The sequence below is a fragment of the Egretta garzetta genome, unplaced genomic scaffold (assembly GCF_000687185.1).
Source record: "Egretta garzetta isolate BGI_Z169 unplaced genomic scaffold, ASM68718v1 scaffold187, whole genome shotgun sequence".
Lineage (NCBI taxonomy): Eukaryota > Metazoa > Chordata > Aves > Pelecaniformes > Ardeidae > Egretta > Egretta garzetta.
In genome coordinates, this window is record NW_009260342.1 from 282071 (window position 1) to 294004 (window position 11934).

The 11934-nt window shown below is 43.6% G+C and overlaps 1 protein-coding gene across 3 annotated transcripts in view; it reads right to left on the reverse strand.

The window, feature by feature from the left end:
* NPL (N-acetylneuraminate pyruvate lyase) overlaps positions 1 to 11900 on the reverse strand; it is a 14101-nt gene extending 2201 nt beyond the window's left edge. The window contains exons 1-12 of one of the 3 annotated variants that reach the window (XM_009642666.2): positions 11835 to 11900; positions 11495 to 11563; positions 9768 to 9841; positions 8570 to 8657; positions 7387 to 7444; positions 7221 to 7296; positions 5857 to 5949; positions 4888 to 5036; positions 4655 to 4701; positions 3771 to 3855; positions 2871 to 2910; positions 1306 to 1506 (exon numbers count right to left, since the gene is read on the reverse strand). In XM_009642666.2, the coding sequence (XP_009640961.1) occupies positions 1355 to 1506; positions 2871 to 2910; positions 3771 to 3855; positions 4655 to 4701; positions 4888 to 5036; positions 5857 to 5949; positions 7221 to 7296; positions 7387 to 7444; positions 8570 to 8657; positions 9768 to 9841; positions 11495 to 11559 (927 nt within the window). In that variant the 5' untranslated portion in view covers positions 11560 to 11563; positions 11835 to 11900 and the 3' untranslated portion in view covers positions 1306 to 1354. Of the gene's footprint in view, positions 1 to 1305; positions 1507 to 2870; positions 2911 to 3770; positions 3856 to 4654; positions 4702 to 4887; positions 5037 to 5856; positions 5950 to 7220; positions 7297 to 7386; positions 7445 to 8569; positions 8658 to 9767; positions 9842 to 11494; positions 11564 to 11834 lie in introns of those variants that run through there. The other 2 variants (XM_035898062.1, XM_035898063.1) reach the window with 2 other exon arrangements.
* Between the last annotated feature and the right edge of the window lie 34 nt (positions 11901 to 11934).

Sequence of the window (11934 nt, forward strand, 5' to 3'; positions counted from 1 at the left end):
GCACCGCAACAGGGCGTCAGCGACGCGAAGCGCTCCCGGACTTGGCAGAGCCTGGAGCGGAGCGGAGCGATTGGGGCCTGTTAGGAAAATTCACCCCGTATCTACCAGCATTTACCCGTGGCCTGTACTGAACTGCTCAAGCGAGGCACAGCGTTAGCATGACAGGGTCAAGAATTACTTTAAAAAGGGCCTAGCAAGCAGTTCCCTGTCCTCAGAGGACAAGGGACTCGGCAGGCAGGGCGGCACGCTGGCCCGCAGGCCTCGGGTGCCCCTGTCCCACTGAGGGCGACCCACCGCTGAGTTCGCTCTCTCCCCCTTACCCGTCAAAGAAGAGCTCTCCTAAATTTCTTACAAATTCAAGGGGGGGTGGGGGAAAGGAAACCTTTATTACTGCACATTTCTTGTTCAGTGGTTACACAGCAAGAGGAAGTTAGTAGAATTTTCCATACTCTTGTGTTACAAAGTTAGCAATGTGCCTCTCCACGTTTCCCTCCCTCCCCCCTTCCCTCCTTCCAAAACATCCCGTGTGATCATTTTTGCATGCAGGAGTGCTGCCAGGAGGTACGGGGGAAGCGGTAGAGGGCATGGGACCTCACATTTGTCAGCTACACATGCCATCAGACAGTGAGAGCTCAAGCTGGTGGAGAGGGTAAGTCCAGGGTGCAAAAGAAGGCCTTTCAATCTGACAGCAGATGACTTTCTAAGATGGAAGGCAGTATTCTGCATTGCAATATGGAGATGTACAGCTCAATTCTGCCTCCATTTTTGTTTTGCAAGGAAAAAGATGGAGAAATATCTGCTCATTAAAGGGCTAAAAGCTTTCTGTTGCAAAAGTTTTAAGTATTGCATCAAGATGCACACAGACACTGAGATCAGACAAAAAGCAGATTTTAGGTACACAGCGTTCCAATGACTTTGTGACAAATGGTAAAATACCCATCTGAGCAACTAGATGGTGTCACACCAATGTTTAAAAACGTGCTGTAGTGCTGGTGATACTTACAAAGGGAGAAGACAAAACATGATCTAGCTGCAGGGAGGGTAGAGACAGATCTTCCTCCTTTCTAGAGAAAGGGAGTCAGCATCCTTCAACTGGGGAAAATTTGCTTTTTAAAATTTTTTTATTAAAAGATACCAGCTAGTCCTGGGATGTGCAGGGCTCCAGGGGAGCAGAGTAAAGTTGCACATAAAGGCGGCTACATGTGTGCCAACAAGGCCAGCCCTCACAGGAAGGGGCTCAGGCACATTGCCAATTCCCTGAAAGACAGCACAGCCCATCATGTGGGGAATGTGCCAAGTGACAGTGAATCCCAGAAAAGGAGCCTCCACTTCCAGATTGACACGGAAGTGAACATCAGTCGCCATCAGGCCACACAATGCTATCCAGCTTGGCTTTGGCCTTGACGATGAACTCCTCAGAGGCATCAACAAGCGGAAGCCGTGGAGGTCCCATGGGAATGCCAGAAACAAAAGTCATTACAGCTTTAGTCTGTGCAACACCAAAACCTGGTTGGATAAAGGCAAAGTCAGGTCATTTACAGCTCACTTTGCTTAAAGCAGTCTCTATACAGATGTCCATAAAAGCAGCAGCATAGAGTTCCTGCGTAATCTGGCATAAGCCAGGCTTGAAGCACTTCTCAGAAGTGAGAACAGTGTAACAAAGAAGTGATGATCATACTTGCAGACAGGAATGACATTACAGTAAAAATCACTTATTACATTTATTTCTGTATTCTACCATCCTTGTTTCCCTCCTAAAGATACCAAGCAGCATATTTTCTTAGACATGCACTTTACAAACTGCTATGCCAGTTTTACAGATAACCAGGGCTCTGTGTGTGCATTCCTTTCTCCTTGCCAAAAATGTATTGCTACACATCCCTGACAATAGAAAAGATACTTACCTCTACAGGTAAACCAAGCAAAAACAGGGCTACTTCAAATTTACCTTCACTGATTGGCTGGGATAGCTCAGCCTATTTGTCATCCCAGCAACCTGATCTTTGCAGCCTCATAGCTATCTCCTGATGCAGACTCACATAAAACAAAGCCCTGGAAGTAGTAACGTCCTGCTGACATCTGACAGCGACATTGGGTACCAGTTTAAACCACCACGAGAAACTTGAAGAGGCCTCTCTGTCCATAGCTCAAGTCTCCTTATATACCTCTGGAAATTGAGTGTTTCCCTCTTTACCTATAAGGCTAAATAATGACACATTTCCTCTGACTTCTAACGCAAGAAGTACAACCAAGCACTAAAGCTCAGCTAAATTCATTGGGGCTTGCAGATGTACAGCAAAACCGCAGTGAACAGTTCTCTTTGTTAAGTGAAAACCATGAAATGTCTGATACTGACTCCCTATATTAATCTTTGTTGGTTTTAATTTGTTTTTATATTAAAAATTGGAATGCTTTGGCCTTGTACAGCCTTGAACAGAGTTACTCTTAAATTATAGCAAGACAGGAGAGACAAGTATCAAAGGAAAATAGTCCTACTGGAGCACCACCATTTCAGGAAAATGACTCTCTAGAAACAAAGCTAGAAATGAGCTTTTGGAGACAGAACAAAAAAAACCCAACCCACAGGAAGTGTCAGAATAAGAAAAAGGGTAAATCACAGTCACAGCTTTAAAGCCAAAGGTTTCACAGAAGACGGAAGGAAGCAAGAGTGGAATTTGTCAGGGATGCTTGGTCAGCTCCCTTTGTTGAGCTCCCAGCTGCTACTAACTCGGGAAACAGCACAGGCAACATTTTCTCACTGCAAAGTCTTTCAGGAAGGAAGTGCTGAGGGTACAGCAATGTAAGAGTTTCTGAAGCACTAAGTCTGCATTTTTATATATTAGAAGGGAAACAAGCAGTGTAGGACTTACCTAGTTTGATGACAAAGTTGAGAAACTCCCCAGTGAGAAACTAGAAAAGACAGAGAGTAGTTTATTAACTCCTTCAAATTTTAAGATGTAAAAGCACCTAGAGCTATTATGGTATTTACATCTCACACAATTATGGCACAGCTTTGAAAAAAGCCCTTGGCCACCTGGTCAGTTTCTGGGAAATACTAACTGAATTCCATTGGAATAGGGGAGGGAGGGAGAGGTATAAGAAAACCATCACTCCCTCTCAGTCTGTCACTCACGTTCAAGCTGTCCTTCACTGCAAGCAGTCTGAGAATACTGCCAAGCCTCCTATCAGCTCTAGAAGTTTACAAATCTGAACATTCACTGCCTAGTGAAGAAATTTCCCAGAGCAGATCATCTTTCAGACGTCTTTTAGACTTTCATCCTGCAGTCACTTCTATTCTAAGGCAAAAGAAGGATACCCCGAATGTCCCATAAAAACTTTGGGTATAGATTGTATACTGATTGCTCAGAACTCCTCACAAATCTTCAAGGTGGCCAAGACCAAGAGAGGTCAAGGCAGAGCTGCTTCGGGACAACTTTCTGCCCTACATCATGTAAGGTATCACCAGGATATTCCCAGCCAAGGGGCTTGGCCACTGTGGGCTTGTTCAAGGAAAAAGGTCAGGCCACTGCTCACTCTGCATCAATGAGATTAGAGGGATGAAGGATAAGTAAGGCAGATCTTGGTTAAAAGTTAGTAAGAACTGGTCAAAAAGGTTAGGAGAGATGAATAAGAAACAGGGGGGCTGGAGCTGGAAGAAGTTTGCTTTAATAAAGCTATCTCAGGGTATGGATGACAAAACCACATGGAAAATAGCCCCAGTAAAGCTTGAAGGAAAAAGAAGGCTGCTCCTAGTGGGGACAGTAAAGTACCTGATACTTCCGTGCTAACGCAAGGTCTGGCTTTGCAAAAGCTTGCAACATCAGATTGGTTTTTTGGCCCAAATAGTTGTATGTACTGCCAAAAAAAACCAAACCAAAAATAGAATCAGTAAATGCAAAGGCGGGCCTTAGAATCACTGAAACAAAAGACGTAGCCACAGGCTTTCTCTGTTGACATTATAAGAATGCTGTTATTATGACAGAGATTCATGCAATCTATGTGCGGTTTATACTGTCAAGCCTCTCAAGTACGCCAAGCCCTACAGAAGAGTTTAGACAGTGCATTTCTCTACCCAGTTCTTTCCAAATGGAACTACTTTTCAAAATTAAAAAGAAACAGACAACACAGAAAGTCAATCACTTCATTTTCCAGTTGCTTATTCATTTAATGAATCTTCTACTCAAGAACATAGATACCACATGGTAGTTCATCTAAGCAGCCTGGTATGAGGGGCAGAAGACAAATCAGAAATAAACTCAGCAGGGCCCTCTTCCTCACAGACTTCTCATGTGAACTAAGGTAAACTATTTTAACCTCTTTGGGGTTTGGTTCCTTACCCATACAATGAAGATAAAAGGGATTCCCTACTTCAAAAAGTTGCCATGAGGATAAAGAAATATATTGAAACCTTTGGGTCAGCTTACAGGCTGGAGCAATGATCACCCAAACTAACATGCTCCAAAATCCCAGATTGTACGACTGTCCCATCGCTGGCACTGGAGCCAGCTTGTCTGTCTGCCTGCTGCTGTACGGCCTTACCCTGCAAAATCCTCCATCGCTGTGACAGAAGACGTTTAGAGAAATACTGCGTAGATAGTGAAAGATACAACAATAAAGCGTGTGTTTGAGGGGAAGGAGTGCAAGCCATACTGACCTTCCAACTGCTCCATCTGCCCCTATTGCCAGTGCAGTCAACAGTTGCTAGTTTGGCGTGGGGGAGAAAAAAAAAAAAACATTTTTACTTCACATAACAAAATAAAGAAAAAAGGGGTGGTGGAAGGCAGCAGCAAAACTACCTGGCACTGAATGTCCAGGATTACTTTTTTCCCCCAAGGCTGAAGCAAGAGAATGCCGTAGAAAAAGTAATTTTTAAGAGGCGCCTCTTACCTCATCCACCCCGTAAAGAAATGCAAACTGTTCTCTCTCATTCTTGTTTATACACTGTGCAAGGTCCAAGAGGTCCGTGTCGCTGAACTTCACGCCCTGGAAGGTTGGGATCCGCTCTTTTATTCCATCCAGCAACCCTTCAACACGAACTGTGCAGAACAGCAATCTCATATGAAGAAACACACCCCTGTTCTGGGAGATTTCTCTGTCTCATCCCCAAGAGGGAGACTTACTATTTTACAAGTTGTTCAATTTTGGCCTAAGCCTAGTAAACTATATAGCTCTAAAACAGCCAGTAAGACAACTTCAGTGTGATTATTTCCCAGATTTATAAAAAAGACATCTTTCCGCCCTCTTTGAAGCATTCCTTTTACCAAATCAGAAGGGAGAAAGCCTGGATAAGTGAAAGTTTCAGAATGAACTGGCAACAACGTATTTAAGAATAAATATGAATTCATACATCCAGAAACACCACATAACCTGCTGTCTACAGCAAGTAACTGAAGATCTGTATTCTATTCCTCATTCCCCTGCTAAATAATAAGACTTGAGAAGCACTGTGGTTTCACAGGTAATTTACTAGCAAATACGACTATCAGTCAGAGTACACCAAAAGAGATGGTGGTAACTACCTTGCAGAAAATCAGGATTCAGCTATGGTTATCCAAGGCAATTACCTATCTTGCTCCACACTAATTGCAAAGCCATGGTCAGCATCACCTCCTCGTCCCAGTGGTTCAGTACTCATAAGCCATGACTTCTTTCCAATAAAGAGGAATTAAATTTATTTTCCACTCTTGGATTCACCTCCCATTTTCAGAAAGGATCCTTTCCACTACAGCTTGCATGTGACGGGAACAGAGGCCACATACCTGGTTTAGGCTGGTAGACTAATCACACCAGCCACTGGGATCACCCAGGTTGCTATGAGCCTATGGGCTTGGGAAGAGCTGACTAAGCAGTACTTACTCTTCACACCCGTCAGAGGAGGAATGTGATAGTAATAAAATGGAACTGCAGGGGCTTCAGATGCAACCTTCTGTAAGAAAGCAATCAGCTCATCTGGAAGAAAACAAGTAAGTACCCCCATAAGGGAAGGAGATTATCTGTAGCGAAAGACAGTTCAGATTCACAGCAGCCAGGGTATGTGGAGAGGTGATCTACAGCTTGCCATACACAGCAAGTCATATAAAAACCTTAAATGTAACAAAATTCAGTGGAAGACCTTAGGGAAGGCAAAGACAATATTTATTGTAAACCAAACCGATTTCAGTAACTCACACTCATTCTTTTACAGGTGAAACTCATGTATGCTCTTACATGCAAACTGCAAGAACTGTGTGCCAAAATGGTCTCACCAGGATCACTTGTGTGCAACGCAAGAGGACAAGGGATCAAGTTCACATTCACCTCCCTGGAGTACTGCTTGATGGCGATGATTAACAGTTTTTTGGACAACTTTTTTGTACTGTTTTAGGAATCAAAGAAGTATTATGGTTGACATTCTTCCTGCGAGTCTTGTTCACTGCACCCTTCGTAAATCTTCAGCAATCTTCCCATTGGCATAGCAGGAAGAGCAGTGGGCTGAAATCTCACTGCCACCCTGCTACTATCAGCGAAGATCATCTGCTGATCTTTGTGCTGTTCCTCTGTGCTTACCAGTTTGATTGCCACTGATTGTGTCCTTAGCTGTGAGTACCAGCCGTTCTGGCAATCCATTGTAGTTTCTTCTGGTGCTTTCATACGAACATTTCCATTCATAATTCACTCAGACAAATTTTAACATTCCTCTTATGTAACCTCCACTTCATGTGGTTCTTTTATGTTATGATATTAAAAGTGAAACACTCAATTTCTAAGTTCTGAGGTAACCTTAGGTGCACAGAACCAAACCTGATCACCTCAGTAACAAGAGGCACGCCTGTGCACCAGCAGTTTATCAACTTGGTCAGTGTCCAGCAAGGGGCAGCATGGAACCAACTGCTTCCTAGTGTGGCCCAGATGAAGCGTGAACTCCATACTATCTATTCAGAAGACAGACTAGTTAACTACTCTTTCCATAAACAACTCTTCTTTTTACAAGAGGCTAACAAAATACATCCCAAAAGACATCCTTCCCACTTCTTACTGAGAAACTTCTGATATTTCCCATCTTTACAAAAATGCTCCTTCTAGATCTTGCTTTTGCATGACACCAGACACGACAGGCATGCAAATATCATCACCAGAATACTTTTCAAAGAAAGAGGATGGCATTAATCCTTTATCCATTATAAAGGTTTGGAGTGGAATATAAAAGGGTCTCAGCAGGTCTGGCAATCATATCTACTCACCTTTATTTGTAGGTTTGAAGAAGAAGGGGGCTATTACAGCAATACCACTAGCACCTATGGCTGCTGCATGTCTTGCCTACAAAAGAAAGAATGGGAAGTATCTGAAGGTACATCTGCTTTATATGTATTACACACATAGTGAAAAGGAAACATATCATATACACACCAGCTCTTGGGAATCTGGCAGACTTAGTGCTCCCACATGAATGATCACATGATCCAATCTGCACAAGAACAAATTCAGAAGGTTTGGGGAGGTTTTAGTGGTGGTGAAAAATACCAGTCTGCCAAAATGAATCGCTTCAGACCAGGGAGCCACAACACAAGACCTTCACCGGGCTAGATTAGACCTAACAGGGATTTGAACCTGTGGTTACCTGACAAGCAGACACACAGGGAAAATGCCAACAGTGACAAGCAGCTGGTGGTGGGAAAAAAAAAAAAAAACAAACCACATTTGCAAATATGAATCATCTGTGACTCCTCACTGTCATACTTGCAAGGCTGTCAAGAGGGACAAATCTTAGCATTTTATTAGGAAGCTGAAGTTAAGACATTAAGGATTTAAGGGGAAGCTGGGAAAAGGATAGGATATCAAAGCATATGTTTGCTCTCTAAACTGTAGAACTACCAAAAGAGTTCAACTTCACAGCAGTACCTTTGCCTGTTTGTCTGCTCCTGCCAAGGGAATCTCCCAGGTTCCAGTCCCTCAGTGTTTCTCCTTTATATCAACACAGACTGTGAGCCTTCACACCAGTTTATTTCTGCTCACCATCCTTCTCACCAAAAACACCTCCTCCTCTCCACATCCTCTGACATAGCAACTAGTAGCAGTAGTGAGTGATACAAGACTATGACAGGTATGAGAGATGGAGAATGGAGCTGCTATTGGATACACAGGTACAGATCCATGTTGAATTCCTTCTTCTGCCACTGACTTTGCACTTTTAGGGACATACCAAAACACTTTACACCTCAGCTTCCCCCATACCAAGTCATTTAATGTATTAAAAGGTTCAGGAATGCTCACAGAGCATAAATAGGCAGATTGCTCTTTACTTTCATCTCTTCTTGAGAATAAGCAAAAGACACAGCCCTTTTTTGTCCCCCTACCCCTCAGTGTACCAAAGGGGACTCTTACAAAACTCTCTAAGCAGCAGGAACAGACACCAGCTAACTGGCAGTGACAAAACCACAGACTTCTGTGATAAAGGAGCTGGGGCAGAAAGCCCAACAACAAAACACTCCAAAAAAAAAAAGCCATCAGCAGATGTGGCTTTGCAATCAGTTGGGCATGCCTATATCATAACACGAAACCTGGAATCCTCTGTTCATTCTCAGCTACTCACTTGTCTTTTCCTTGGCACACCCATTCTTCCGCCAACTGCTTCCTCTCCTGGACGTTAAGGGACAGTCCTTCTCCTGTTGTGCCATTCACTGTTTCAACACAACACAACACACTTGCTGAGGCCATGCATTGGCTTTACTGAAGACAAGAACTGACACTTTCAATGATATTAAACAGAAATATTTTTACCCCAACCCATTTTAAGATAGCAATGGTCCACACCAGCATCTGCATGGGGATTGCAGTGTTATCATCACTAAATGCTTGCATCAGAAACCTGGGTGTTTCAGGATCAGTAGCAGTGGGATGGAGGAGACAGGATCATCTGCTGAAACTGGGAAACTGCCCTCCAGCACCTCCTCCCCAGCAGACACTACCTCTTTCCCCCAGCAGTGTGAGTCGGGCTATGACAAGTGCACAAAGCGATGCCCAGCTGGCCAGGCCGAGTGACTGTCTAGCCTCCACTCCAAGGAATCCACCTGACCTGAAATTTGATGTCTTTGTCATGAGTTCAGCCATGTATGCTACCTAGGCTAAAGCACCCCTAAGAAAACAACAAGACGTCAGTATGTTCAGTCACAAACAGATTAAAATGTGGTATCTGAAGTCACTGCCATGGTCTGCTCTCCACCTTGGCACTCTTTTGACTGAAGTTTTGAGCTAAAATCTTATCACTGACTTCCTCTGCCAGCAAACGTGGTTTAGCAGATGCTGTATCCTCTATCCATCCATCCATCCCTGCTGCCCCCACAGCAGTCCCTGAGACAGTGGCAGAACAGACATGGGAGCAGTGACCACCTTGGTATCGCACAGTGCAGCACAGGCTTTCTAAACAAGCCCATTGGCTTTGATGAGCTCACTGAATTCCCTTGGACTCCTGAGCTGATGTTTTTTAATCAGACAGTTCCAAAGAGGAGAATCATTCAGCTGAGTCTTCTCTGCCAAGACAGCATTATCCATTCATCTCTGGAAATGTCACTGTATGAAGGCAATGCTTATTTTACCCCACACAGAAAAAGGGTGTAGGCAAAAGCAGATGCCTTAAGTATTGCTTACACTCTCTCCACTGACTAATATAAATGTCTAGGATGATCGCACATCCACAGTCCCTCCCACTACAGCTCTTATCAGGCAAGGTATCATAGGATTGCCATCCAGGCAAACCGGCGTAACACAGTTTTGGTCAAAAAACCACTTACCAAAGACATTCTTCACGTTCTGCTCGCTTACCAGATAATCCACATATTGACGAATCACCGAAAGGTTAATTTGCCTGAAATGAAAGGAAGTGCAGCAATCTTGAGAGCCTCAGCAACTGTAAGTCTCCACCCACAGATATCTTAAACTTAGAGATTAAGAAAATACAAACAGACATGTATTTCTGAAGCCTTGCCTTTGCACACTCGCCAATTACCCCAAGGTATGACACCCTCAGCTTGTGTTTAACATTCGAAGTAACAATTCAGTTCTGAATTCCTTCTTCCAGTTTGTCTTCTTTCTGCCAAGTAGTTCACTGTTCCAACCTTTTATCTCAACTGGTAATTACTGCAGGCCCATCACAGCAAAGGACTTTTTGGGGGAGGTATGAGAGAACAAGAGGCACTCAAACCTTTTTGACTGTTGAGGGAAACAGGAGTCCTCTTGAGAGCACAAAGGTATTTGAGCAAGTGCTGGCAAATAGTTAAACTATACTTGTAACTGCTGGACACAGACCGTGAAATGGCATCTGCTGGATGTGACTTTGACCTCTCTCTCTCATTAAAGGATGAGGAAAGCAACAGACTTCCCTGACAAATAGGGGAAATTGAGTTCTAAGTTTATCTTCTCTGCAGGACAAACTTACTTCGTTTATCAGTGTATACTGTTATTTCACCATTGTTTTAATTTGTCAAGTATACAGACCAACCCTCTAGTCTGGAAGTCAATTCTGGGACCTTGACTGGGTTCACACATCATCCAAAAATCTCATAGCTGTTTTCAGAGGTCGTATCTTATAAGGGCCAGGCATGCCAGGCAGTGGGCCCAGGTCACTCTCTAAACACCACATTGCAATAAATTTGAGTAGTAATAAAAAATGAAATCAGAAATAAGTTTCCTTTAAAGCAAGAAACGAAGCAGTGACTGCAATGGAAATCAGTTCCCTGACTGACACAGTACCATGCTTTACAGCACTTTTCAAAAGTAAAGGATCATTTTCATCAGAGGACTGTACTAGCAAATCTCCATGTCTCCCTCAGAAACACATCCAGATCTTGACACAACCACCATCAGAGAAGCTGAGGGTCCTTTGCTGACTCCAAACAATTCAATCTTACAACATCGACATGCAGCAGGGAGGACATCTGTTTACCATCACTGCTTTGAGGAAGGCCAAATTTCAACTTCCGATTTGATGTTATTTTCAGAACTGGGCAGTCCTTGCGGTATTTTCTTTTGGTTTAGACTAATTTCATGCACATATATATGTACATGAATTCTAGCATGAGTTAACTAGGGTAAAGAAAAGTGTAAAAGGACATCAGATTTTGACAATTATTTTCTAGCTCTCAAGAGCTCTTTTTAACTAGGACCGTAATTTGCCTTAATAAGCGTGAAAATACTGCATTACTCTACACATTTAACCTTACTATGATTTAATTTGCATCTAGAAAAGCAGTAGAAAAAGAGATGTGAGACTGATCCAAACTCTCCAAATCCACACCTACAGGACTTGCTGGGCAACAGGAGGATGCCGAGGCTAAGGGAACCCACTCTAGTGCTAGTGGGACCAGCCTAGCAGTTTCCCCATCCCATCAGAGATCCAATTTAAAATTAAAACCCAAACTGCTCAGTTCCAAGTAAGAAAGAAGGGAGGCAGAGTTTTAAGGTAGCAGTAAGCAGTGCGACTCTGACAACATGCCGTGTTGTGATACAGGGTCATACTCACCCGTCGGGAGTCATTGGAGTGATTGTAGCAGCTACGAGACCCCGTAACTTCTTTCCAGGTGTCATTGAGCTGTTTGGAAAAGAAAGAGATTAACATGATTCCATCTTTATTTGTTAACGGAAAAACTAGACAGGCAAAGTTCAGAAGAAGTGGACTTTGCAAGGGTGTTATTTTTGGTTAGAGAGAATTATCGTCTTGTTGTTGTCGAAAGAGGGGCTTATCGCAGCCAGCAGCATCCCAGGACAGGACAGGCCTGGGGGCACCAGGCGCAGTGACATTTCAGAGACATTTTCTATTTTACCCTTCCTTTTCCACGCGTAGCTCACGGTCTAGCACACACCTGGTAACGCCTGGCAGCCTGGAAGGGTGAACAGTTCGGCAGAGAACCGGGCTCAAAACCGTTCCCCACAAAAGGCAACCTCACGCTGACACACACACAC